Below are 27244 nucleotides of genomic sequence, written 5' to 3' on the forward strand. Positions count from 1 at the left end.
TAGGTGCGGCCATGTGCACTGCTGTATTTATAGTACAAATCCCATAGTCCATCTCAAGAGTACACAAGAGAGGGTGACTACATTCTAACATACAGTGACACCATGGAGAATTAACATAGCCACCCTCTAACAAGAGGTTGGATCACGGCAGCAAAAAGAGGAATTTTGAGGAGGCTGGGAGCTAGAACGTTAACACATACTCTAATATAATTTTTTTTCTTTTTAAACCAGAGTTTAGTGTCCCAATAAGTTTCAAAGGGTGCACTTACTCTGGTCACAGTTGAACTGGACCATGCCTGAGTTCGATTGTTCTCCCTCCCCCACTGGTCTATAGGCAGTTTTTTCCAGGCACAATCACGACTCCAGCCCACAAAGATCTCTGCTAAAGCTTTTTTGCAAACTCCAAGTGGTCTTTCATGTTGCACTGAGGAGAGGCTTTTATCTAGCCACTCTGCCATAAAGCCCAGATCGGTGGAGGGCTGCAGTGATGGTTGTCCTTATGGAATTTTGTCCTATTTCTACATAGGATCTCTGAGGCTCAGTCAGCATGACCAATCGGGTTCTTGGTCACCTCTCTTACGATGGTCCTTCTCCCTCCGATTGCTCAGTTTGACTCTTTGAAGAGTCCTGATTGCGTCAAACTTCTTCCATTTGAGAATTATGGAGGCCAGTGTGCTCTTAAGAATGTTCAGTGCTGCAGAATTTTTTTTTTGTAGCCTTCATCAGATCTGTACCTTGAAATAATCCTATCTCTGAGCTCTGCAGGCAGTGACGCCTTTTATAGAGAGGTGTGTGCCTTTCCAAATCACGTCCAATCAATTTAATTTACCACAGGTGGACTCCTATAAAGGCGTAGAAACATCTCGGCAATGATCAAGAGAAATGGAAGGCACCTGAGCTAAATTCCAAGTGTTGTTGCAAAGGGTCTGAATATTTAAGTACATGTGATATTTCAGTTTTTCATTTTTCATAAATTTGCAAGTATTTCTAAAATTCTTTTTTCACTTTGGCACCCATGGTGAGCTTCCAACCTCCTGTGTTCAGAGTACAGTAGGGCAGCTGCCCATTGTGGGACCCATAAGCAAGTGGAGATCACTGTAGTAGAGCTGTCTACTTCAGTGATTTTCAGTTTCTAAGCTGGACCAATAGAACTATGTACATGGTTCCATGTGCACGGGATGTTTGGAAACCACTTCTGAACGATGGAAACTGACTGCTGGAAAATGTAGGTTAAAAAACGTTTGTTTAGCCGCATTTGTATGCCGCGTTTATGTGCGTTTGCGTTAAGAAGCGTTTTTTAAAGATAACATCAGGAGACCTTACAAAATGCCCAGAATGCACTGAAAAACAGTAAAAAATAACTATTTCAGACATTTTGAGAGAAATAGAGCAGAAGCAGAGAGAGCAGTGTGTGTTGAGGTTACCTGTCTTTTCTGGTTGTATTCACTATGGATCCCATCATAAGCATAATGCAGCACATTCTACCATTTTTTTCCTTCATGCAAAACCTGGAACTGACTGCGCTGGTGTACTAGGTCTCTTTGAATACATGGAAAATGCTTTGCATGCATTTCTGATGATGAAAAAAAGCTCTAGACATCATTTGAATATGGAACAGTTAAATGCTTCTAAACGCCAACGCTTATAAAAGTGGTTAGCTGCATTACAAGCATTTGGAATTTTGAAACGCTGATAAAATCTACTCCTGAATGCAAGTTTGGTGCATTAAAAAAAAAACGACTGTAAACTCAACTGCCTGTAAACGACATAGTGTACATGGAGACATAGGAAAATATTAAGGAGAGTTCAGGGGCTGCTGAAAAAAACACAGGAAAGCTCCTGAACGTGAGTTTATCAGCTGCAGTGTACATGAACCCTAAAACATGGATAACTGGAATACCTCTTTAATGGGCTGGACAGTAGAAATGTGGCCACTTTGGCGTGGTAAAACACCACATGTGCAGTCCATTCCTTCAGCCACTGCTGCTGCATAGGGAGCCTACTGTTTAAAAAGACTAAAAAAACAGAGCAGCCACTGTGGGTACATTTTGTAATGTCCAACTGTCCCGCCAGACAGGGATGTGCTGTGTGACAGAACTGTGCAAATCCCAGGACTGGATGGGCAGAAATACAAACTATTCATGTGGTGAAACTGCTCCCTTATCTTTTGTATCTGTGTATTTAGTTGTTTGCTTAATTTCAGCTTTCAATAAAAAGTAAAAACTGCTTATTAATCCATTCCCACCCACAGTCTGTATATTACTATTCCCCAGCACAATGTATTAAATACCTCCACTGATATTTTGGTAAATGCCCTACCTTTGAGAGCCACCAGCTGGTATTTTTCATAGCTGATGGCTGTCCATTCAGGCTGTTATTGACAGCTCTAGCCCCTACTGACCGGATCCTAGTTCCTTGTTACAGGCTTCAAGTAGACAGAAACTGAAGGAATCTGGTTTTAACTGCTCAGTGGCTGAAAATATTCAATAGGTTTCTTTGTTATTTATGTCCATCACACTTATCTGTTTGATATATTGGTTCTCTGCCCTCACTTAATGTTCTGATCTGTATCCCTAGAGGAGAGAAGTATGCGATTTCCAGACACCGTAAGAGCTGTCACTCTGTGGAATAAATTCAAACTTTGCAGTAGCTATAAGGTGCCATGTTGCCTGCAGGGTGTAAGACTTTTTTTTCATACATGGCTTTTCACATGTTCTGTCTTGGTTTTCCTGATGCAGAAAATAACTGACTACTGAAAGCAATCAATACTATGAAAACTATTTTTTAACTTAGTTGACATGTTAGTTAAAGCAGAACACCAGCCAGTGCAAAATTACTAGTAATTTACTAAAACTGGAGAGTGCAAAATCTGGTTCAGCTGTGCAGGGCTGCCAATCCGCTTCTAACTCCGCATCATTTCAGCTTTGAGAAAACAAAAACTGAAAGCTGATCGGTTTCTCTGCAGAGTTGCATCAGATATTGCACTCTCCAGTTTTATTAAATCAACCCCACAGTATCAATTTATTTGTGTTTTCTGTTGCTTTTTTTTATTGTGAATTTGTAAATTAATGTTTTAAAGGGAAGGATACATTTCAAATAAAATTGTTGATAGAAGAAGATTTACTAAATATGTGAAGTCGGCTTCATTTCCTGACACTGGATTTTTTTCAAATGGTGGAATTTGTGAGCTGGAATGTCTTCTAACACAGAAAATTTGCAGTAAACACTGTTAAAAAGAACAGAAGACCGAAATCAATATGAACAGGATATAGATATTTCTTTTCCTTATACATTTGCCAGTGCTAATCATGGATTCATTAATGTTCTCAATTTTGTATGATTTGGTTCCTAAAACACACCTGCACAGTAGCAATCTTTGATTATGCTTTTCTAATTGAACCGCACCTCACAGTACAGGGATTGCTTCTGGTTAGCTATATAGAAATTTCAACCTGTCCTGTAAAGTTAGGATAGAAACCCACCCTACACTCTTACCTTTGCTCCTATAGCATGATGAGTAGTCTTATTGACAGGGTTGTAGTAGTGTCTTTCCCCAGGCCTGATTCAGTGACTGTGTACTGTGCATGCCTGCCTTCTGATTGTCAGCCACACAAAGGACTTGTATTTCTGCTCGTCCAGTCCAGAGATTTACACAGCTCTGCCATATAGTACTGCTCTGTATGGCAATAGAATGGAACTGATCTTTCTCTGCTGCATCTTTCCCTTACAGGTTTCATCTCCACTCCCACCATGTGGCTAGAGTAACAAGAGAAAGAGTACACTTACTGTATAAGCTAATCTCTCCGTCACTCTACTCTCTTCTCCTATCAACATGCTTCTTGCATCGCAGCATGCTGATGGGCTCCCTCCCCTATTTTAATCTTTGTTGTGCAACATCTGCAGTAGACTGATTCTAATACAAATTCAGATGCTTAATGCTACCTAAATTAAAACAAAACATTTTATTACACACACACACACACACACACACACACACACTATATTGCCAAACGTATTGGGACACCTGTCTTTACATGCACATGAACTTTAATGGCATCCCAGTCTTAGTCTGTCTGAGTTGGTCCACCCTTTGCAGCTAAAACAGCTTCAACTCTTCTGGGAAGGCCGTCCACAAGGCTTAGGAGTTTGTCTATGGGAATGTTTGACCATTCTTCCAGAAGTGCATTTGTGAGGTCAGGCATGATGTCAGACAAGAAGGTCTGGCTCTCAGTCTTTGCTCTAATTCCAACCAAAGGTGTTCTGTCGGGATAAGGTCAGGACTCTGTGCAGGCCAGTCAAGTTCCTCCACTCCAAACTCACTCATCCATGTCTTTATGGACCCTGCTTTGTGCACAGGTGCATCCCCAAACTGTTCCCACAAAGTTGGGAGCATAAAATTGCCCAAAATGTCTTGGTATGCTGATGCCTTAAGAGTTCCCTTCACTGGAACTAAGGGGCCAAGCCCAACCCCTGAAAATCAACCCCACACCATAATCCCCCCTCCACTAAACTTTACACTTGGCACAGTGCAGTCAGGCAAGTACCGTTCTCCTGGAAACTACCAAACCCAGACACATCCATCAAACTGCCAAACAGAGAAGCGTGATTCGTCACTCCAGAGAACACGTCTCCACTGCTCTAGAGACCAGTGGCGGCGTGCTTTACACCACTGCATCCAACGCTTTGCATTGCACCTGGTGATGTAAGGCTTAGATGCTGCTGTTCGGCCATGGAAACCAGTTAAATGAAGCTCTTTACGCACTGTTGTGCTAATCTGAAGGCCACAAAAGATTTGGAGGTCTTTAGCTATTGACTCTGCAGACAGTTGGCGATTTCTGCGCACTGTGTGCTTGAGCATGCACTGACCCCACTCTGTCATTTTACATGACCTACCACTTCATGGCTGAGTTGCTGCTGTTCCCAGTTGCTTCCACTTTGTTATAATACCACTAACAGTTGACCGTGAAGTCTTTAGTAGCAAGGAAATGTTACGGATGGACTTGCTGGACAGGTGGCAACCTATCACGGTACCACTTTTGGATTCCCTGAGCTCCTGAGAGCGACCCATTCTTTCACAAATGTTTGTAGAAGCAAGCTGCATGCCTAGGTGCTTGATTTTATACATCTGTGGCCATGGAGGTGGTTGGAATACCTAAATCCAATGGTTTGGAGGGTTGTTTTAATACTTTTGGCAATATAGTGTATACAGGTATATAATTGGTTTTTTTATTGAAGGTTTTAAACAATTAGTAAAAGGGACATAAACACTGCACGGCATCATAAAATTAAAAAATAGGTTTCAGATATGTAGAAGTAAACATGAATTAGGCACAGATGCATTATGGAGCAAAAAAGCATAAAAGTCAGTAGAAGAAAAGAATACTTCAAATATAATATATACCATAGGTGTGCCTATGAAAAACATAGCATAAGATGTGAAAAAAGATTTTTTTTTTTTTTTTTAAGAAGTTGGTGAAAACACAGTTGGATAAGTGAAGACTATATACAAATAAAAAGAAATCTCAGTAAAGAACTTGGAATAAAAGGTTCATATCGGTGGAAGGTATATATTGTAAAACATGTCACTTAGCCCTGGTTCATACTGAATACGACTTTGAAATCGCGTGACTTCACTTGAAGTTGCACAATTTTAAAGTTGCATGTCAACTTGACTACAGGCGCAACTGGTAAGACATCTGTGCGACTGTGCACAGATGTCAAAGCAAGGCACACCAGAAATCTGCAAAAGTAGTGCTGGAACTATTTTCAAATCGGTGTGACTAACAAAGTCAGGGTCGCACCGATTAGAATGATTCTATTGCTGATCACATGGTGCAACTTGTCATGCGATTTGACATTACATGACAAGTCACATCGGTGTGAACCAGGGCTTAAGGTCAAATAGTGCTAGGGCTACTCTGAGAGAAGTGGTGCCAAAAGAAGATTGGTCCTATGGCTCCCAGACACATTCAAAAACTGGTACTGTGCCTCCGTTGAGAGCAGTGAAATACTCCATTCTCCTGACTTCAGCAATAACTCACCAAATCAGAAAGAGAAACTGGTTTAATAGATAACCATAACAAAGGAATGGTTGTCCTGACAGCTGTTAAGATGTGAGTAGTCAGTTTTTTGGCATATTTAGAAATGCCTAAGAAAAGGTAGGCCCGAAGGAAATTAATGGGTTCAGATGGAAGAATAACATTTTAAAAGTTACTGCAAGAGTATTAGATCTTCGTCCCAAAAAGGGTGAAAATGCGTACAAAGCCAAAATATGCCTTCAAAACTTGAAAAGTGAACCAATGCCTTGACCTCATGGGTTGCAGTACCTTAGGTGTCTTATACGAAAACATTATCATTTTAAAGGTGCTCTCTTTATATTCAACACAGCATGATGATTTGGAGGTTAAGTCCCAAACTTTCTCCCACAATTTGAGAGGAATGGGCAGTGCCATTAATTATTTATTGCATCCCAATGCACCTTGCTAATATGTATGCTTTCGCTCTCTAGGTGACAAAGTACCATGTGTTTTGGTGCAGCACTATTTAAAATAAGTCATGTGCTTCTCTTGTGCAGTTGAAATTAATTGGCTGCTCTAAAGAGGGTGTGCAAAATCACGCCTAAAACGTGTGCTTATGGCTGCATCTGCATAGTTGTGAACAGTGCCTTACAGGCAGAGGTGCAAAGTACATTTTTATTCAGAGGGGGGGTTGAACTTGACTGCAACCGCATGGGAAGAGCTCAGATAAGCAGCACCGGCCAAAATTGTTATTGCGATTGTTGGCGGAGGGAGTTTGGATGTGGCAAGGGGGGCCAACAGGCTCTTCCCAAGAGCCTGTCCTTTGGCCTGCTCACAGTTGCAACCTCTTGTTCTTGTGCCAATGCTCATTGACTTATACAGTAGGTAGGTGGGAGGAGGAACCAAGCTTGATGTTTACAGGAGCTGTTGACAATGGCATACAGTGGGGATCGAAAGTTTGGGCACCCCAGCTAAAAATTTGTATTAATGTGCATAAAGAAGCCAAGGAAAGATGGAAAAATCTCTTTCTTATATATACATTCTTATAATATGTCAACAAAAGTTAGATTTTATTTCCATCATTTACACTTTCAAAATAACAGAAAACAAAAAAAATGGCGTCTGCAAAAGTTTGGGCACCCTGCAGAGTTAATATCTTGTACTGCCCCCTTTGGCAAGTATCACAGCTTGTAAACGCTTTTTGTAGCCAGCCAAGAGTCTTTCAATTCTTGTTTGAGGTATCTTTGCCCATTCTTCCTTACAAAAGTCTTCCAGTTCTTTGAGATTTCTGGGCTGTCTGTCACGCACTGCTCTTTTAAGGTCTATCCATAGATTTTCAATTATGTTGAGGTCAGGAGATTGTGAAGGCCATGGCAAAACCTTCAGTTTACGCCTCTTGATGTAATCCCCCGTGGATTTCGAGGTGTGTTTTAGGATCATTATCCATTTGTAGAAGCCATCCTCTCTTTAACTTCAGCTTTTTCACAGATGGCATCAAGTTACCATCCAAAATTTGCTGAAATTTTATTGAATCCATTTTTCCTTCTACTCGTGAGATGTTCCCTGTGTCCCAATGGCTGCAACACAACCCCAAAGCATGATTGATCCAACCCCATGCTTAACAGTTGGACAGAGGTTCTTTTCATTAAATTCTGTGCCCCTTCTTCTCCAAACGTACCTTTGCTCATTCCAGCCAAAAAGTTCAATTTTAACCTCATCGGTCCACAGAACTTGTTTCCAAAATGCATCAGGCTTGTCTATATGTTAATTTGCAAAGTTCAAACAATGATTTTTGTGGTGAGGACGTAGAAGAGGTTTTCTTCTGATGACTCTTCCACGAAGACCATATTTGTACAAGTATCTCTTTATAGTGGAATAGTGTACCACAACTCCAGTGTCTGCCAGATCTTTCTGGAGGGATCGTGCAGTCAAACGTGGGTTTTGAATTGTTTTTCTCACAATCCTGCGAGCTGTTCTGTCTGATATTTTTCTTGGTCTTCCAGATCTTGCTTTAACTTCCACTGTTCCTGATGACTGCCATTTCTTAATTACATTCCGAACAGAGGATATTGACATCTGAAAACGCTTTGCTATCTTCTTATAGCCTTCTTCAGCTTTGTGAGCGTCAAATATTTTCAGTTTCAGTTTTCTAGACAACTGCTTAGAAGAACCCATGGTGCTGATTGTTGGGGCAAGGTCAGATGAGTCTGGGCATTTAAAACCTTTGAGATTGACATCACCTGGTCTTCCCAGACGATGATTGAGAACAATCCATGACACTGGCAGGTCTCAGCTTGGCAAAGGGGGCAGTGCATGCTATAAATTCTGCAGGGTGCCCAAACTTTTGCAGACACCATTTTTTTGTTTTCTGTTATTCTGAAAGTGTAAATGATGGAAATAAAATCTAACTTTTGTTGACATATTATAAGAATGTCTAATCTGTAATTTGATGCCTTTTGGAGATTTTTCCATCTTTCCTTGGCTTTTTTATGCACATTAATACAAATTTTTAGCTGGGGTGCCCAAACTTTCGATCCCCACTGTATATTAGCTTCCTGTATCTCTGGCCCACTGACTTTTCTCTCCGCTGCTTACAGACTCTTAGTACATGCAATCTTTGTCAATCTTCATGTTTATTGTGTCATTTTTAAAATCATGTAGGACATTTTTATTTTTCAGTCTCCTGAATAGAATGTATTTAAATATTCTTATATAAAGGATAGTGCAGCTGGCTAAATTCATATACTGTATAGACACTTTAAAGGTACACATATGTAACTCTTGTGTAGTTTTCAGGAAAAAACATATGGACACAGAGAGTGATAATGGCTGGTTGCATATAAATATTTTCTGGATTTGTGTCACTACTTGAGTTGTGCCAGTACATTTTCACTTCTTATTATCTATACCCTGTGGATATCAACAGAACTTTAAATTAGCAGCTCATAGGCCCAAAATTGAGCTGTTTTAAAAGAAATCCACTCCAGCAGTTTTTATTATCCTGAGAAACAGACTAGTGAAATTCATTTTATCAACCAATTCTGACTTTATGGGGCAAATGAGTGAAGATTCCCTAATTAAACTTCGATACGTAGTCTTTATTTAAATAGTTTATCCACTCAAGAATGTTATTTTTGCATCGTAAAACGGAGTGCCAAAGTTATTTCAGATAATTGTGTTTCCATCTGCTATTAATACAGCGGCTAAATCTGCTGTTTCCAGGTCATATAAACATAAAGCATTCTTCGAAATCCATATCCTTTTTCATGCGCATAGAATCGCGGCTACTTAACCTCTTGGCGGCATTCTGTGGTTGCCGTTTCATTTATTTCAGTAAATTGGGTAATAAAAGTGTTATTTGCAGCGTTGTGCTTTACAACAAGGTTGATGTGGGAGGCACTGCCATAAGCTATTGCACTTATGCCAGTCTAAGCGTACTCAGCAGAAGATAAGTAGTAACTGCCGGCTAATTAAATGCACTTGAGTAATGTCACCATACTTTTTATCCCCAACAGCTACACTTTGTAGACCACTAAGATCTTGCATGCCATTTCAGGGGATGTCGTTATGATAAAACAGAATTTCTTCTGAACTAGTATTTTTCCCATTTCTTAAAGTCTGTTAAAGGGGTCTACTACAGTGCATGAAAATTGGTCCCTCTCATACAACCCAGAACACCAAACACTCTTCTAATTACTAGGTATTATGTATTGAAAATATTATATTCCACTGAGTAAAGAAACTGTTACCTATTCAGGTTCCCCCACCAATCTGTTCCTTCATCAGAGCCATCATAAATACCCAGTGCTTCCAGATAGAGTGTAGCCTGTGGCCTGTTCCCATTATACAGTGCTTGGAGCCTGAGGGAATAGTCATCATCCCTGACCAACTGTCACCTGATGAGGACAGTGTTATAAACTTTTTTGGAAGATCCAACACCATGTGACATGACACTTACACAGGATTTGAAGCCAGCGTTCTGGTGGAGGAACAGAACCATAGGGAAAATGATGAAGGTGACACTTAAGTGGATCAGGGGTTGGCTGAATAGGCAGTGGACAAAGTAACTTTTAAATCCCTTTTAAATCAGACTGGAAGAAACAGATTATGGAAGCTGTATATCTTCAGATGGCCACATACAGCAATTCCATTCTCATTTAGATTTATTAAAAGCTTTGTAATATGGGGGCTTATAGATGGGTTATTCATGCTGGCCATACACATTACAATCTAATATTCGGATCTGTGTGCAGTGTTTTTAGACATACCAAATTTATGTAACATAAGGGCATACCTAAGCAATCCATTCAATATGTCCAGTATAATATCAGGCAGGCAGGCCCTTTCATTATAGCTATTGGTACAGTAAATCTGAAGGAGATTATAATATTAGATTGTAACATGTATGGTGGGCCAAAAGGAATGAGTGGGCAACCTTGATCTGACCCCTTAGCTTAGTAAAGCTCATGAATTTGTCTCTTCTACATCATCTATCAAGTAGTAGTGGATCTACTAGATGTAGAGATATAGTTACACAAGACACATTATCACCTACAAACACAATAAGCAAAAAAGCAAGTTAGTTGTGTTCACTGATAAACTGCATTCATACATTGAGAGCAACATGACAACATACTGTGAGCTGCAGAGGCGTACATCAGTGTGCACAATGAGGTGCCTGCTGCTTACTGATGACCCTTTCTCACTCAGATGTAACGTGGGTGTTTGCAGCCCGTATAACACTGAGCAATATACCAAATGCTGCAGAGGAATTCCTAGGAGGAGGGTTCAGTGTGCATAGGATGAAGTTAGACTCCAGAGCTAACCCTTTTCACATCCAGGTGAACCTAGCCCTATGGAAGCTGCGTGCACCACATGGAACATATCAGCAAGTCACATGTCTATGACAGTCAGTAGGTCTTGTGAGAAGCTGGGTATCACACAGATCAGAAGTTGACCTGCTGCAGTGCCCTTGGCATTGAACACCAGTCGTTGGGGTATTTTGGAGCACTTAACACCAATCACGGGGGTATTTTCTGGTATTGAACACAAATTACAGTATTATTTTGCAACACTGTATAAGAATCCCTGGGGTATGTTGAACTAATCATCGATCCTGGGGATGTTGCTGCACTGACACCAAACCTGGGGGTATTTTGCTGTACTGATACCAATGGGGGGGGGGCATTTTGCTGCACTGAACCCCAATAGTTTAATGTCCATAGTTTGGTACAGGTGTGCTTTGGTTCCGGTAAGTTACACCCCCTTCCTGCGCAGGCCATTTTTCAGTTTTTAATGTTGTGATAGCTTGACTGACAATTACTCACAGTACCAAAATTAATTTATATCTTTTTTTTTTTTTTAAACTGCAATTTCTCTTGGTGGTATTTTTATTTTTTTCTCTATAAAGGGACTTTGGGGGGGGGGGGGGGAACTTGTTTCCTTTCAATTCTATGCTGTTTGGGCATGTTGGATTAACTATACAGTTGTGCTCAAAAGTTTGCATACCCTGGCAGAAATTGTGACATTTTGGCATTGATATTGAAAATATGACTGATCATGCTAAAATATGCTCTTTTATTGAAGGTTGATGATCATATGAAGCCATTTATTATCAAATAGTTGTTTGCCTCCTTTTTAAATCATAATAACAGAAATCACCCAAATGGCCCGGATCAAAAGTTTACATATCCTGGAATGTTTGGCCTTGGTACAGACACACAAGGTGACACACACGGGTTAAAATGCCAATTGAGGTTAATGTCCCACATATGTGGCTTTTTAAATTGCAATTAGTGTCAGTGTATAAATAGTCAATGAGTTTGTTAGCTCTTAGGTGGAAGCACTGACTAGGCTAGATACTGAGCCATGGGGATCAGAAAAGAATTGTCAAAAGTCCTGCGTAACTAGGTAATGGAACTTTATAAAGATGGAAAAGGACATAAAAAGATGTCCAAAGCCTTGAATATGCCAATCAGTACTGTTAAATCACCTATTAAGAAGTGGAAAGTTTGGGGATCTCTTGATACCAAGCCATGGTCAAGTAGACCAAGAAAGATTGCAGCCACAACTGCCAGAAGAATTGTGCGGGACTCAAAGAAAAACCCACAGGCAACCTCAAAAGATATACAGGCTGCTCTGGAAAAAGGTGTGGTTGTTTTGAAGGAGTAAAAGTTATTTTGTTTACAAATCATTAATAGGATTTAGATATCTATTTAAGCTTTTAGATTATGGCCGATGCTTATTGGGCTACAAAAACATGGCCGCCGTGTTCGGGTACATCATTTGGGTTAGCCTTTTTTCAGTTGATTAGGCATCCTATATATAGAATAAGCTGCGCAGCAATAACGTTACCCCAAGGAAGTCACGAGGTTATTGTGACGTAATGCGTAGGTACGTCGTGACGCAGCTTCCGGTGTGCGGTGACGCACATCCGCCGTTGGACGCCATCGTGGAACACCCTAAAAAAAAACCTAACCCATGCAGTACACCCATACATGAGGATAGAGGAGTGCTTGTCCTGTACAAAACGTGAGTGGGCATTCTTATACAGAAATTAAAGGAGACTTCTACTCAAATTACTACACTATGGAGGATTTCTTTCTTACTCACCATGAGCGTGGGTGAGAATTATATTTAGCAGATTTATCCATCCTGAGAGGCCTGGAGTATTACTGATTCTATCTGGAGAGGAAGTACAGGTGGAATACTGCCAGCCAGGATTGGAGTAGGATCCAGGAGTGATCCTGAAAGCGAAGTGGCCCATAGGGTCGATTAAAGGAGGTGAGGAGGCATTTTAGCCAATGTGGATAAAGTGTGCTGACACTTTTTCATGGATATCGTCACCATTGGCACGTTGCATGGTTTGCAGGCATTTGAAGCACTTATGTTTAGAAAATGTATGGACTTTCTTTGAAAATATATGTGGATTTGATTTACATGTGTTTTGCTGTGTTTGTCACTCTTGCACTAATCACAGTTGATATACCCCCTTTTATTAGAGGGGTTCATGTTTTAGTTGCGTTATCCTTAAGAGCTTTTTATTGAGCATCTTTATTTCACTGATTAATAAGGTCACATTGTTTTGGGCACTATATGCACGTTTATTGATTTATCATCCATGTATTTGGGGCACATTATATTTTTAGCACTATTTTATATATATATATCTTTTTGCCAGCGCTGCACTATTTTTGAGAAATATTATTTATCACTGTTAAGGTATCGGTTCAGAGTGTCAGCAGCGGTAGTTTATATTTATCACTTCCTTTTTGAGGAGGATTTCCTTCATACATTTTATTGCACCAATGCCACAAAAAAGCCCAGTTACAATATGCCTGACAACACAATGACATGCCTAACCATGCCTTTTTGTGTCATTGATGCAGTAAAGGCTTCTTTCTGACACCTCGACCATGCAGCTCATTTTTGTTCAAGTGTCATCATATTGTGCACCTTCAAAACAGCCACACTGTCTTTTTCCAGAGCAGCCTGTATATCTTTTGAGGTTGCCTGTGGGTTTTTCTTTGAATCCCGGACAATTCTTCTGTTAGTTATGGCTGCAGTCTTTCTTGGTCTACTTGACCTTGGCTTGGTATCGAGATCCCCGAACTTTCCACTTCTTAATAAGTGATTTAACAGTACTGATTGGCATATTTAAGGCTTTGGACATCTTTTTATGTCCTTTTTCATCTTTATAAAAGTTCCATTACCTTGTTACTCAGGACTTTTGACAGTTCTTTTCTGATCCCCATGGCTCACTATCTAGCCTAGTCAGTGCTTCCACGTAAGAGCTAACAAGCTCATTGACTATTTATACACTGACACTAATTGCAATTTAAAAAGTCACATATGTGGGACATTAACTTCTAATTGGCATTTTAACCCGTATGTGTCACTTTGTGTGTCTGTACCAAGGCCAAACATTCCAGGGTATGTAAACTTTTGATCTGGGCCATTTGGGTGATTTATGTTATTATGATTTAAAAAGGAGGCAAACAACTATTTGATAATAAATGGCTTCATATGATCATCATCCTTCAATAAAAGAGCATTTTTTGGCATGATCAGTCATGTTTCCAATATCCATGCCAAAATTTCACAATTTCTGCCAGGGTATGTAAACTTTTGAGCACAACTGTAAGTCTACGGCTGATTATGCTGCTGCGCTCCAAGGGCTTGGGTAAGGTTTTTGAGTGGGGAGTAGGATTATCATCTGTCCCCTATAATTTCTGCTGCAAGTTGTACCCTTGCCTAGTTCATACAGATACACGTGGAACCCTTTCCTTCCTATTCTTCCCCCCATCCCCCTTTTTTCACTCTCCCTCTAAATTCTCTATTCTCTCCTTTTATCTTCACCATTTGTCTTGCTCTTCTGTTTTTCTGGCCTGGTTTTTGAACTTATCTCTTTGGCTTATGCCTGGTTTTATGGGACTCGGGACCCTTGCAGGGTTTTTTTTTTTTGTTATTGTATATTTTCTCCTTACCTTTTATACCAACAGGCGGCATCATTATTCTTAATGATTCTTTTGGATAACTCTTGTCAATGTGCAGTTTTTGAAGTTGTATGCTTCTCCGGAAGTATGGGCTTGTGTTATTTGAGTGAGTTTCCTACGCAGTTCTCTTGTATGGTGTCTATGCACTATATCATTTTGATATCAGTACCTGATTCCCTCTATATTTGAAATGTTGATATACTCTAATAAAGCTTTTATGGAACAAAGAAAAATAACAAACTTTCCCTCACTTTCTAGTATAAAACATAAATAAAAATGACAGGACAGTTTGAAACCTTCAAAATGACCCCTTTTTTGGAAAGTGGACATCCCAAGATTATTATTATTATTATTATTATTATACAGTATTTATAAAGCGCCAATAGTTTGCAGATTATATCATTTTTGTAACTTTTTTTTGGAAAAGAAGAAACATGCTGCTATTTGAAGTAGTTAAAGAATAAATTAAGTTGTATAATCAAAGAATAAATGGTGAGCCCAAGACAAAAAAAGGAAAAAAGAAAGCAGCTAGCACAACGTGGCAAACCCTCTGTCTCCATCAAAACAAAACACTATAATATCAATGTTCAGCGCTAACAAAAATGTGTGCTATATCAATGATGACCAGTGTGATCATAAAAGAGAAAGAAAACATCATAAAAAAGAAATAGAGAATAGTGATTACTCCAGTGAAGAAACAAAATGGACGGTATAACAACTGAAAATAAATATGTCCTCTAAATATCATAACAGTCCCAAAAATAGTGATGTGATCAAATCAACAAAATGTAGTGACTTCTGGGACTTCCGCACTGCACCTCCACCATAACGCACTCACCAGAAGTAAGTAGCAAGCAAGCCCAGAGCAGAATGACACTAAGGGGTGTTCCTGCTTGTTCCTCCTACCGGTGACCTGGTTGAAGGTGGGATCTCTCCAGAAGCCAGCGATGCACCAAATGAACAATCAAAAGTAGAGTAGCCAAATATTTGTTATTATTTTTGGGACTTATGATATTTGAAGGACTTATTTATTTTCATTTGGTATTTGTTATACCGTATATTTTGTTTCTTCATTGGAGTATTCACTATTCTCTATTTCTTTTTTTATGATGTTTTCTTTCTCTTTTATGATCACACTGGTCATCATTGATTATAACACACATTTTTTTTTTATTAGCGCTGCACATTGATATTATAGTATAAATTAAGTTGTACTTAGCTTTTAAAATTTGCCCACTGAAGTCAAGTTTTTTGTTATTAGTGGATGTTTCCTGTAGCATTGTGCTGAAATTGCATTGTATGAAGTAGCTAGATGTTGTTGAAATGCAAGCATTGGTGGAGACTGATATTTTAAACCCCTCCCCCTGAAACAATCCCACAGTCTTTGGTGGTCATTTGCCAACTCCCCCATCATTTGTGATCGCTGTCCTAGTAAATCCCTCCCTCCTCCTAATACAATGAATTAATTAAATCCTTTGTTTTCCCTTCCTCTGTTGTGAGAGAAAGGGGAGGGCTCTACAATTTAATGGCTATGTTCACCTTTAAACAGTAACTCTATTTTTGTTGAGAAAAAAACATTCCCCTCTGGGTGATCTATGTGCATTGCAGGGATTTTATCAAATTTTGTTGCAGATTCCTACCTGTTGTCATTCTGAAGAAATAGCTATTGTCTGTGTCTGTGTCCATGTGCAAGGTGAATCTGTATGGGAGTGATTTTATAATTCTCAATCAGCTTCTGCACCTGCAAGGCTCTAATGAAGAATTTTCAAGGACTGCATCCCTTTAGCTGTGATTTCACTTTTAAGAGTATCACCAAAAATTACTTATTTGTTACAGGGATGCCAACAATCTGACTTGCATCTTAGATTAGACTTTTGGGAAAATATGTAAGCCAATAACTCAAGCAGGAAAATACATTTTCAGAGAGCGTTCTGTACACCATCTGTGTACAGAAGACCTCCAGGTAGCCATATTGCTTTGCATTTTACAGCATAGCAGATTGAAAAGGAATGGTAATTTGTAGTAATATTCAATTACAATATGACTTGAGTTGCAGTTGTATAATGTACAGTATTTTTCTTTTTTTTTATTATTTGCTCATTTTTTTCCCCACAAACATGGAGTTATTTAGGCTAATCTGGTAGATATTTTACCACATAATATGACAAATATTAAAAATAGGCATAACATTCTACTTTGCAAAGCTATAAATGTGTTCATTAACGCTAAAGCATAAAAGATATATACAGTATATCCAACTCCAAAAACGAATCAGTGTTAAAATAAATAGAATTATTGCAATTCATGCATACTATTACAGTCCTACCAGTGTATGTAGGAATGTGTAGAAACAAAATGCCTCTTATCACGTGCAAAAAACACAATACAGTTCACAGTTCTTTCAATAAAGTCCATTCGTCCACATAAAGTGCTTATTCTGTCTTCAGTGTTCGGTATGTGCTCCGTGATCTCCTCCCATGTAAAGATCATTCACCAATTCGATAGCAGATCTGCCATTACAGCTCTTGTAATTCCCATGGGACCAATAATTAAATTCTCTATACTGCTACAAGTCCCTTTCAGAATATCCAGGTGCTCCTCATGACAAGGTGGCATATTAAAAGGAAAAGAGCCAACAACATAGTGTATTTCTCTAAAAACAATATAATTTTGTTTTGTGAAAACAAATGCTGTTCATAAACAGGAATGTCAGAGCATTAAGCAAATTCGCCTGTTCTCTGTATACACACCATGTTAAGTTGTCAGCTCTAGCCACCACTGTGTGTCCAAAGCTTCTCTCTCTGACACATACATTGACTTAGCCACTCTCCAACGTGTTTTTTGTAATGGACTTTCTTGTCCGTTAGTCCATTTTTGTTGGTGGAATAGTGCACTCTGTAATTACAGTTCACCCACCCACTGGGTCTGCACACCTAGAGCCAAATTTCTGCCTTAAGCCTCCTACACACAATTGGAATATCGGACAAATGATTGTCCATTTTTTTTTATTTTGCTTGCAAATCTCATATCGAAAACAAATACTAATTTATTTCAGGTACTTATAAAGCACCATCAATTTATACAGAAATATATATATATATATATATATATATATATATATATATATATATATATATATATTGCACATTCACATCAGTCCCTAACCCTCAAGGAGTGTACAATCCAAGGTCCCTAACTCACTTTCATACATACACATGCTATGGCCAATTTAGACAGGATCCAGTTAACCTTCCAGCATGTCTTTGGAGTGTGGGAGGAAATCGGAGTACCCAGAGGAAACCCGCACAGGGAAAATAATCAAACTCCAGGCAGGTGATGCCGTGGTTGGGATTCGAACCAGGGACCCTTGTACTGCCAGGTGGAAGTGATAACCATTTAGCCACTGTGCTACTAAAGTTATGAAAATCCTTGTAATACAGAATACAACTTTGGAAGTGATGTAATGTATTTTATTATATTGTATTCTTTCGTCGCTGAGCATGTGTGGCCTTGGTCACTTACTATAAATACAATTCTAATTACTCAAAAATTGTTCATGCTGTTACCTTCCGAGAAAATTTTTTGTGCTTGTCCTTTCGGATCTCTGTCGTGATCAGCTGTTGAAAGCTGTATACTAACAAATTATTGGATGATCGCTCTGAATGCAGGGTTTTTTTTGTTTTGTTTTTTTTCATTGTGTGTACCTGTCATTAAACTTCTAGGTGTTTGGTTTTATATATGCTGACACAAATCTTTTGGTTTGGTGTTCTTTTGAGTGGCTATAATGTCAGATCTTGTATGCGGATACTAGGGGAGTGAGAACATGAAGAGTGTTCTCGGGGGTGACAGGCTTAACTAGAGCACTCTCTCCCCAAGGTGAGAGCAGATATATTGCCCTTTGAGGTGATAATAAAACGATACTATGCTTCACTATACTTGTTCTGCTGGGATCCCTGCTGCTCTTTACGATTGTTCTTACTAAAAATGGCATTCTACAATTGAAAATGTCAAACTTTGCAATTGTTTTAAACATCGTTTGAGTCACACAGGCGATTTTAGCATGTTACTAGACAGCAGTGTGATACTGGATGATCTCCGTGCATGGTAGAATGCTGCGTTTTATCAGCACAGTGAATCACTGTGCAGGTGCTGCGTTGTTCCAGCAGCTGGGTTGGGTTGAAAGTCATAACACAACTCAGATGTGTGGTTAGTTGAATGCTCATCATTCTCAATAAGAAATCCACCTATCTGTGGCCACCTTTTCTGTCAAAGACTCAGCCAGCCATAAATGGAACAAACAGATGGCTTTTAGTCAGCAAAGTTTTCCTAAATTTCTAAAGCATCTCTTTCTAGATCTGTACCCATATCCTTTTTTTTTCAATATATTTTCTAGCTTGAGAAGGCACCTATGCATTGACCTGCTTCTGTCCTCTTACTGTCACCATTTGTTCGATAAAACCGAAAACAACAGAAAAAAAAAAAAAAAAGTACCTTCTTTTTTCTCTTAACGGATAAACCATGCATGTTTTGCTGACCTGGAATAGGTTGGACAACTAATAGTGGTGACAGTAATTAGGAGGCATGAAATGTTTTACTAATTATACTGCTGATAGGAGGGTCATCATCAGGTTAAATGACTTCTGCTCAGTTCTGTATAAAGCTATTGTATTCCCTATTAAATGAACTCTGCACATGCAATCATTTAGCTGTATTTATCTCCACCAGTGGCTTTATTTTTTTTTTTTCGTTCCAGGCATACAAAACCATTTCCTCACTGCACTTTTAGTGCAAATCCATTTTCTAGCTAAGTATCAGGGTCATAATAGTTTATTTCATGCAGTAAACTTCACTATACTATATCATATTTTTTCTTCACTGCTATCATCCGAGTCTCTGGAAAAATCCACTTATTTGTTTTTCTATCTTTCATGTGTATATGTGTATTGCAGTCTCTTATTTATAAGCATTAAACAAATTATTTCGACCTGACCAAGGGAGATCTTGTTTTTTCGGGGTTTTTTTGTGATCATAGATTTACCCACATGCCACTTGCTTTTGATGAAGTTTAAAGCTGCAGACTGTCAGGTTTATTCAGTAAAACAAAGTGCAAATTGCAAAGTACCATAACCTGTGGCCACCATTCAGAATTAATATTTTGGGGATATAGCTTTGCTTAAAAAAATGGTTGATATCAGGTGCTGCACTTTTTACTTGATTGTTTTTGTGCATTGAGTTTTATTTGGCATACGTAGCACATGTGTTTGAAAGAAAAATGGCTTTGTTGCCAGTAGCAGCCATGTTAGCCTTGTTAAAGCAGAACTATAGGCAAAACTTTTTTTAATTTCCATTTTGGATTTAGTAAGGGAAATTTATAACCCCTGCCAGTTTTATTTTTACCCACTGGGGAGATTTACCTTCACTTCCTGTCCTTTAGCCAAAACAGGAAGTCCCTGCAAATTAAGGGAATCCTTTCTGCCCCCCCAGGTCACCAGAACTAGTATCCCTAATGGAAAATTTCCCTTCTATTACTTTTCTAGGGACAAGGCAAAATTTGGGATTTTCATTTACTTTCATGTTCAGTGATCAGGGTAAACAGGACAAAGAGGGTGAATCTCCCTAATGGGACACACAGACAGCAGTAAAAACCTTATAAGTGTTCTAACCCATCTCAACTCTGCCCAAAACAAAAATAAAGTTTGCCTTTAATTATACTTTATTTAGAAAGGAAAATAATTAACTTAAGCATATATATTTTTTTTGTTCCCCCCCCCGATCCTGCATCCCAGCCACATTTTGGATAACCAAAAGTTTATCTTGAATCATATCAAAGTGAGGGGGTGCTAATTACTACAAGGCAGCAAATATAGTCTCATGAGTTCTACTAAATGCTTTAGACTTCCTATCTCTGTGGACAATGATAAATATAGTGGCCGCGCTTTACTTGCACACACTCAATCTGAGACTTGCATATGTACTCAGGTGGCGTTAATTTCACCCCAACTACTCGAAGTAGAACATATAAATTTTCCATAGTTACCTCCAGGGGTAGGCAGCCAATATCAAGATCAGTTGTGTCAGAACAAGGGATGTATGGATATTTATGCTGTGGTATGTATAGGCCACTGGTGATCAACTTTTGAAGTTTAGGGTGCCTCAACTGGGGCCTCAGGAAATGCTCTTGTCAGGTGTGACCTTCGTAGGAGATGTCAGCTGTTTGCAGACAGCCCACATCCCTCTCTCTGCCCGTGCAGTGATTACACTTCACGAGCAGAAACTGCACAGGGTTAACACCCTCCTCCCTCTGCGCTGAGCTGTGTAGGGGGCTGAGATGGAAGAAGGATCAGAGCATGTAGCGCCATCTCTCTGTTCTCTGCTGTGTGTGTTGTGCCTGCCACAGAATAGAGAATTGACCACTCCCAATTAACAGAGTGGTTTGTGGCCCTTTTGTTGACCAGGAGCAGCATCTGTTCCATGTTCTAAATTTAGAACAGTTGTACAAGCACAAGCTTTAATTGCCCCCCCCCCCCCTTCCCAATATATACAGTGCTACAGAAAGCAGTCTTATAGTAGGATATAATGATGAGAGAGTAGGGATGTGCTGCAGAGTACAAGTCTGTTCGGTGGTACTGATAGTTTTAAGATTATCCAAAAGGGTGATAAAGAAACAGTGTTGTATCCATGATAAATATATATATATATATATATATATATATATATATATATATATATAAATAATTTACAATTAATGCTTCATGTTGCTTTTCTTCATATGAACACTGTTTGGTTTTTTTATTTTAGGCAACTGGAAACCCACCCAATCGACCTCCGGATGCTGTTGTGAGTGATCATACAACAGTTGACCAGGTACTGCTTTTGCACATTCACTCTTCTTATGCTATAAATGTAGGTAACCATTGCTGCACAAATGACCAGTCAGGTTATTCACGATGATAATTTTAGACTGTTTGAAGGTACTTTAAATAATGAGGATAAAAGATTTGTGCCTGTGATAATGACAAATGCTCATTTAAGTGCCATTCATTTTTTTGAATGTGTCACTTAGAGGTCAGATAGCAGGAGTGTTTTGATTAAACTTAGCTATTCAGTAATGTGCAAGTGAAAGGTTTGTTATCTAATGCATTATGCGGCCTAAGAGCCATTTAATCCTAAAAGGAATATAGATATATTCTCTCTGCGTTATCATAAAACTTGGTGGACACTTGAGGCATGTTTTTACATTTGACTAGCCAATCTCAAATGACTCTTGGCTCATCTTAGAAAAAAAAAAAAAAAAGTATATGGATATCCTCAATTCCCCCTGTAGTGGTTAAAGTGACTCTATCACCCCAAGGCCTTGTGTAAATAAAGCTGTTGCTTTCCTGGGAATAATGCTGGTGCATTACCACCAAACAATGTATTGAATCCCCAAAGACAAATGAATACTCACAAACATTTAAAAACAGCGGGCACATAACATGAATACTTCAGCCATGGAAAAAAATCTTTTTTTTTTTTTTTTTTTAAACTCTCCCCTTCTCTATCCACAATGAAACATGCTAGCTTCAGTTACAGTTTAAAGTGATGTAAACCTAAACATTTTTTCTTTAAAAACAAACATGTCATACTTACTTGCTCTGTGTAATGGTTTTGCACAGAGCAGCACTGATCCTCCTCTTCTGGCGTCCTCCCTCGTTGGTCTTGGTTCTCTGTACCACCACACACTTCCTTTTGTAGCACACCTGCCGGCTCCACTCCCCCATTCTCTGCTAACTGGCTATGATTGACAGCAGTAGGAGCCAATGTCTCCTGCCGCTGCCTCTCGGTCCAGTGAGGAGATAAAATGCAGAGAAAACCACTGGATCAAGATTGGGCTCAGGTAAGTATAAAGAGGGAGCTGCATACAGAATGCATTTTCTGTATTAAGATAAAAAAAAACCTTAAGGTTAAAAAAAAAAAACCTTCTGCCTTTTTACCCACTTTAATTTCGAATATACATTTTACTTCTGTTAAATGACATCTGTGCTTGGCTACTTGTATTTTTTTGGCATGTGGCTTAAAGTGTAAGTTCAACTTTTCACAAAAAATGAGTGAATGAACACCATATACCCTCCCCACTTTCACCAATTCCCATTACACTGACCTCCATGGATGTCTAGCTTTCACTGTCTACGCAGGCGATGCAGGGGTCCCAGAATTTGAAAGTTGTAGTCTCGTTTAGGGACATCAGGACAGAGAGTGATTCTGATTTGGTCTAAGCGATCGCGTACCAGCACATGACCCATCAGAATTGCTGGGGAGGGTGCACAGTGTTGGTTTATGTTTTAATTTTTTTGTGAAAGAGTTAACTTGCACATAAAATAAAGTACTCTGCATTACAAGCGAACTGCACTATGCTTAAAAGGCAGTGAATACTGGGTTAGGTGATTTCAGTATCCATTTCATTCAATTTTTCTTACTTGGGATTTGAATGTAGATAACAATTTGCAGCCTGTAATGTTTGACAAAACAAGTTATTTTGTAGGGACAAAAGCATAGTGAAGAGTTTTGAAGTAGTTTAAAAAAAAAAAAAAAAAGTGAAAGTAAAATAAAGATAACAGAAAATTAAAAAACCCACTTCAACAGTGCTACAAGGGGAAAATGTTATAAAGGTGCTTCATTCCTTCCATTAGCAAAAGGTTTGCTTGCAGCTTGTCTAGCTGGGGGAAAAATGGGCTTTAGAATATAGTGATCCAGGGCAGGTTTGAATATGTGTGATGAATCTGTCATGCAAAACCTTTGGGGACAAATTATGCGACATAACTGCCCAAAGTATTGTCTGCTTATTGTTCTCCTGCCAAGTATTGACCCAGTGATGGAAATCAATATGTGAAAAAAAGGAAAGGCATGATGGACACATAAAAGAATTACAGCCTCTTTCAACTCGTGATCCCAGACCCATTAGTTGTCTAACAGTCATCATTTGCACCTTTAAGTAGAATGCTTCTAACCTGCATTAGCAGCAAAGCAAAAATAGATGGATATTAACCGCAAAGTTGTGTTTCAAGTAATGTAATCAAGGGAATGTTTAATCTCTTAAGAAGATGTGTGCAAGTGCTTCAATCTCATACAGTAGTTTCTATTGATTTTTGTTGTGCTTTGGTCTGCGGTTTCAGGTACTATGCAGAAACGAAACACCGTGTGGTTAAAGGAAACCAGTCATGGGAAATATAAACCCTGGCATTGCTGACATTTTCTCTTAACAGTGCCTGGCTGTCATGATGGTCCTTGTGCTTGGTTAATCATTGACCCAGAAGAATATGTAGGTAGTTCATGAGTTTTGAGTTTCCTGATCTGTATACTTGTTCCATTTCAGCATTTCAAAATATTAAAGATACTAGATCAGCAGAGCATGCAGGCAAGTAGTAGTGATAGTGCAGTGGTAGTCCCTATACTTCCCGCATTGCAGGTTTATTTTAAAGTGTATCAAATACTAAAAACAAAATTGTAGTATATTGTAGCTTACAATCTGTAGATTCGGTTTTTTTATTCTAGCAGTTTTTTCTCTTTTTTTTTTTTTGTACTTGGTGATCCTGCTAGTAACACACTTCTTGCCCTAGGTGGGTGACAACACTTACCCCACCATATCAGGAAAACAGCAACAGGAAAGAACTGCAGAAACGTCCCCATCTCCTCTTTTCCATAACATGGAGGAGCAGAGTTCTCATGTCCAGAAAGATACAATGTTACTGATAAGAATGTAGTACAGGTAGGGAGAATAAAAAACGTATAAGTTGACAAAATCGGCAGATGTCTTCTCAAAAAGCTATAATAAAATGCTTTTCCTGGCATAAGTAAAAGACTAAAACGTAGGCAAATAAGAGGTTAATTTATATGGTTCCTGTACCCTCTATGAAGCTCTTAGTCCAAGTAGTCTCACTTTTTCTTGCATAAAACTTGTTTGATCATTCATCGTTCTAATTTATTATAATTCATTGTTAACTGTACTGCTATCAACTAGCTTTTTCTTTATTCTGCCCACTCTGCTGCTAATTGGTTGCCATGGTTTGCTGTATGCCATTGCTCTTTGCACTTATAGCTGACAGTGATTGCCATGGAGCTGAGTAGCAAACGGAGTCCAGGACAGTCAAGAAGTATAATCTTTCTTTAGGCAGCAATGACATTTTGCAAATGATTTTGGATCAAATGAATTCATATACAGTTCAGGCACCTCTATTAGATTGCTAAGCAAGCAGTTAGTGGGCTGCGGTGTTAGTTCTTCTATTTAATGACCGAGGACTTAGTGGTCGGATTTCCTGTAAAGAACACCAGACGTGATTGGGATTTTGAACATTTAGTTTTAAATGACTATACTTTTCACAGTTTACATATGAAAGCTTATAATTACCCCCTTATTTAGCTTTACATAGCTTGTCTATGGATGACTCTTAGAGCGTAACTGCATAAAGTAGTTCTAAAGTCTAAACTTTATTTACCTTAATGTATTCTGTTTGATAAGTTGAAAAAAATCCCCTCTAACTATCCTACCTTCTTCTGTCCCTCAGCACTTACCTGGCTCCATGTCACCACTCCAACATTATCTCTGACTCCAGCACCACTCTCCTTACTTCTTGCTTTAGAGAAGAAACTGAGGGTGTAGAGATATAGACTTCTGCTGCCGTCAGTCAGTCTCTGTGAGGAAGGAGTTGAGGGATGGCTTACTGGTGCTTTGTGTTTCTAGACACGCACACAGTCTGACACAGGACCTACCAGAAGCACATGCACACAGGTGCCTTTTTAGCACCTGGCTTGCTACAGGAGGCACCCGAAGGAGGGAGGAACAGACAGCACCAGCAGGGACTGCCAGAAGAGGAAGTAAGCTACCTTTCTGTGCAATATTGTTGCACCGAGAAGGGAAGTACTACCTCTTTTTATTTAAAGTTATGTCCTACCAGAATAAGTAAGCAAGCTCTCCAACATGACCCACTCCATATGCAACACAATACTCTGCTCATCTGCTGTCTATCTCATTTAAATCACCCAGACTCTTAGCAATACTTGATTGAGAAAAAGTGGGGAACAGAGTAATTTGTACCCTATGCAATGGAGCCTATATAAATACAGAGGTTAATATAGATCTTTCAGAGTTGAGCTACTACATAGTACTACATTTGATCATTTAGGACTCAGATTCTTGTTTGGAAGTAGTAAAAGGGCTCATCGGGTTAAGATGAAAAATGTATTGTTGTCTAGAGATTGTGCGCCCAATGTTTGTTCAATAACGAAGGGAGGTTTGGTGTGTATTTTCGCTTTGGTGGTGTATCCAGAATGCTCAGATCTTATAAAATTTGTCATAGTTATCCTTCAAAGAGAAGTACCAGTGCTCGGCCTCCATAATGGTATTGACTCTTTTAGAACATTCAGCAAAGCTTTGTAGTTGTGGCCTCAATCAGAAGGCTGGAATGTGAGGTTGTTGGCTGCAGTAAGGAAATGTGGTAGTACACCTCTCCTATGAGATTTTATGGGTTGAGACATACAGTATTATGGAGTAAGTAAACTGATCCTCTGGGTGGTGGGTATCAAGGACTTGTGATATGTGTTCCTTTGACTCTATTCCAAAATTGGGTTAGAACAGGACAGTCTCACCAAATACAGTATGTAGGAATGTTTCCTTTTGATCAGCTGAGATCCGAAGTGTGGTTATACCCCTTTAAGTTTAATAGGAACTCTATGCCATTGGGCCATCAAAATTGATGCCTCATGTCGAGTCAGGAGGAGTTGAAGCCTTTCATTCAAGTCTATGGTGATACTCCTCAAACACCTGGCAGGCGTTTGTGAGGCATTTGTGGAGCGTTAATACCATTAAACTTCATTATAGGCATTTGTGGTGTGGTTTTAATGCTTGGAAAACGCCTATCAAACACCTCAAAAATGCGCATAGGGCGTTTGGAGGACCTTTGGGGAGCTTTTCAGGAGCGTTAAAAACGCTTCGCAAATGCCTAACGCATGTCAAACGCTATAGGGGAGTTTGGCAAGCATTAGAAATTAGTCAAGTGTGAACGAGCCTAAAGTGTAGGAGCAATTTATAAATTTCTGAGAGCATATTCTCATGCTTAGTTTCTGCCACACAGAGCCTCAAAGAGGGACAGTGAGTTCGTGGATCTCACATATAGGAAAGAGATTGGTAACAAAGTTAGAAGTGACATATTTTTAACACTATACTATAACAGTTTAAAAATACTTAGATGTATAGAAAATGTGAAGAGAAAAAAGTTTTTGCCCAATTGATAGCCTATAGTAGGTTATGTTGATATTACCTGCATTAGTGTACTGTACAATGTGTTATCAATACTTCTATAAAAGATGAATGCAATGAAAAGTATTTACATTGGATTTATTTAGCCTCTGGTCTTATTGAATAATACCATGAGTCCCTTTTGTACACGGTGTGAAAATAAGTGAAGTGTAACAATGTTTGTGTTTGGTCCAGAAAATGTCACAGCCATCTGATCAGACATTGTTTTATCACTTGGGGACTTTGACATTGTAGCCAGCTTGAGTTTCTGTGGTAGTTTTGCAAGTGGCCTTTCATAAGGTCTGCAGGCAAAACTAAAAATTGGCTCAGACAAGAAGTCTTTCAACTTCCTTTCCTATCTGGCTGAATTCCTAAATTGTTAAGAAATATGACGTGACAGTTTGCATTATTAATTGGAGGACAATCAAACCACATTAGAATTGACTTCACTCATGTCCATT

The 27244-nt window shown here is 39.0% G+C and overlaps 1 protein-coding gene across 1 annotated transcript in view; it reads left to right on the top strand.

Moving 5' to 3' along the window:
* Nucleotides 1-27244, top strand: part of HSD17B4 (hydroxysteroid 17-beta dehydrogenase 4) — a 388773-nt gene that overhangs the window by 256301 nt on the left and 105228 nt on the right. The window contains exon 17 of the mRNA XM_089673464.1: nt 21311-21376. Coding sequence (XP_089529590.1) covers nt 21311-21376 — 66 coding nt within the window. The remainder of the gene's footprint in view (nt 1-21310; nt 21377-27244) is intronic.

Source organism: Staurois parvus, unplaced genomic scaffold (assembly GCF_062004578.1).
Source record: "Staurois parvus isolate SC_StPar_1 unplaced genomic scaffold, SC_StPar_1.0 ptg000004l, whole genome shotgun sequence".
Lineage (NCBI taxonomy): Eukaryota > Metazoa > Chordata > Amphibia > Anura > Ranidae > Staurois > Staurois parvus.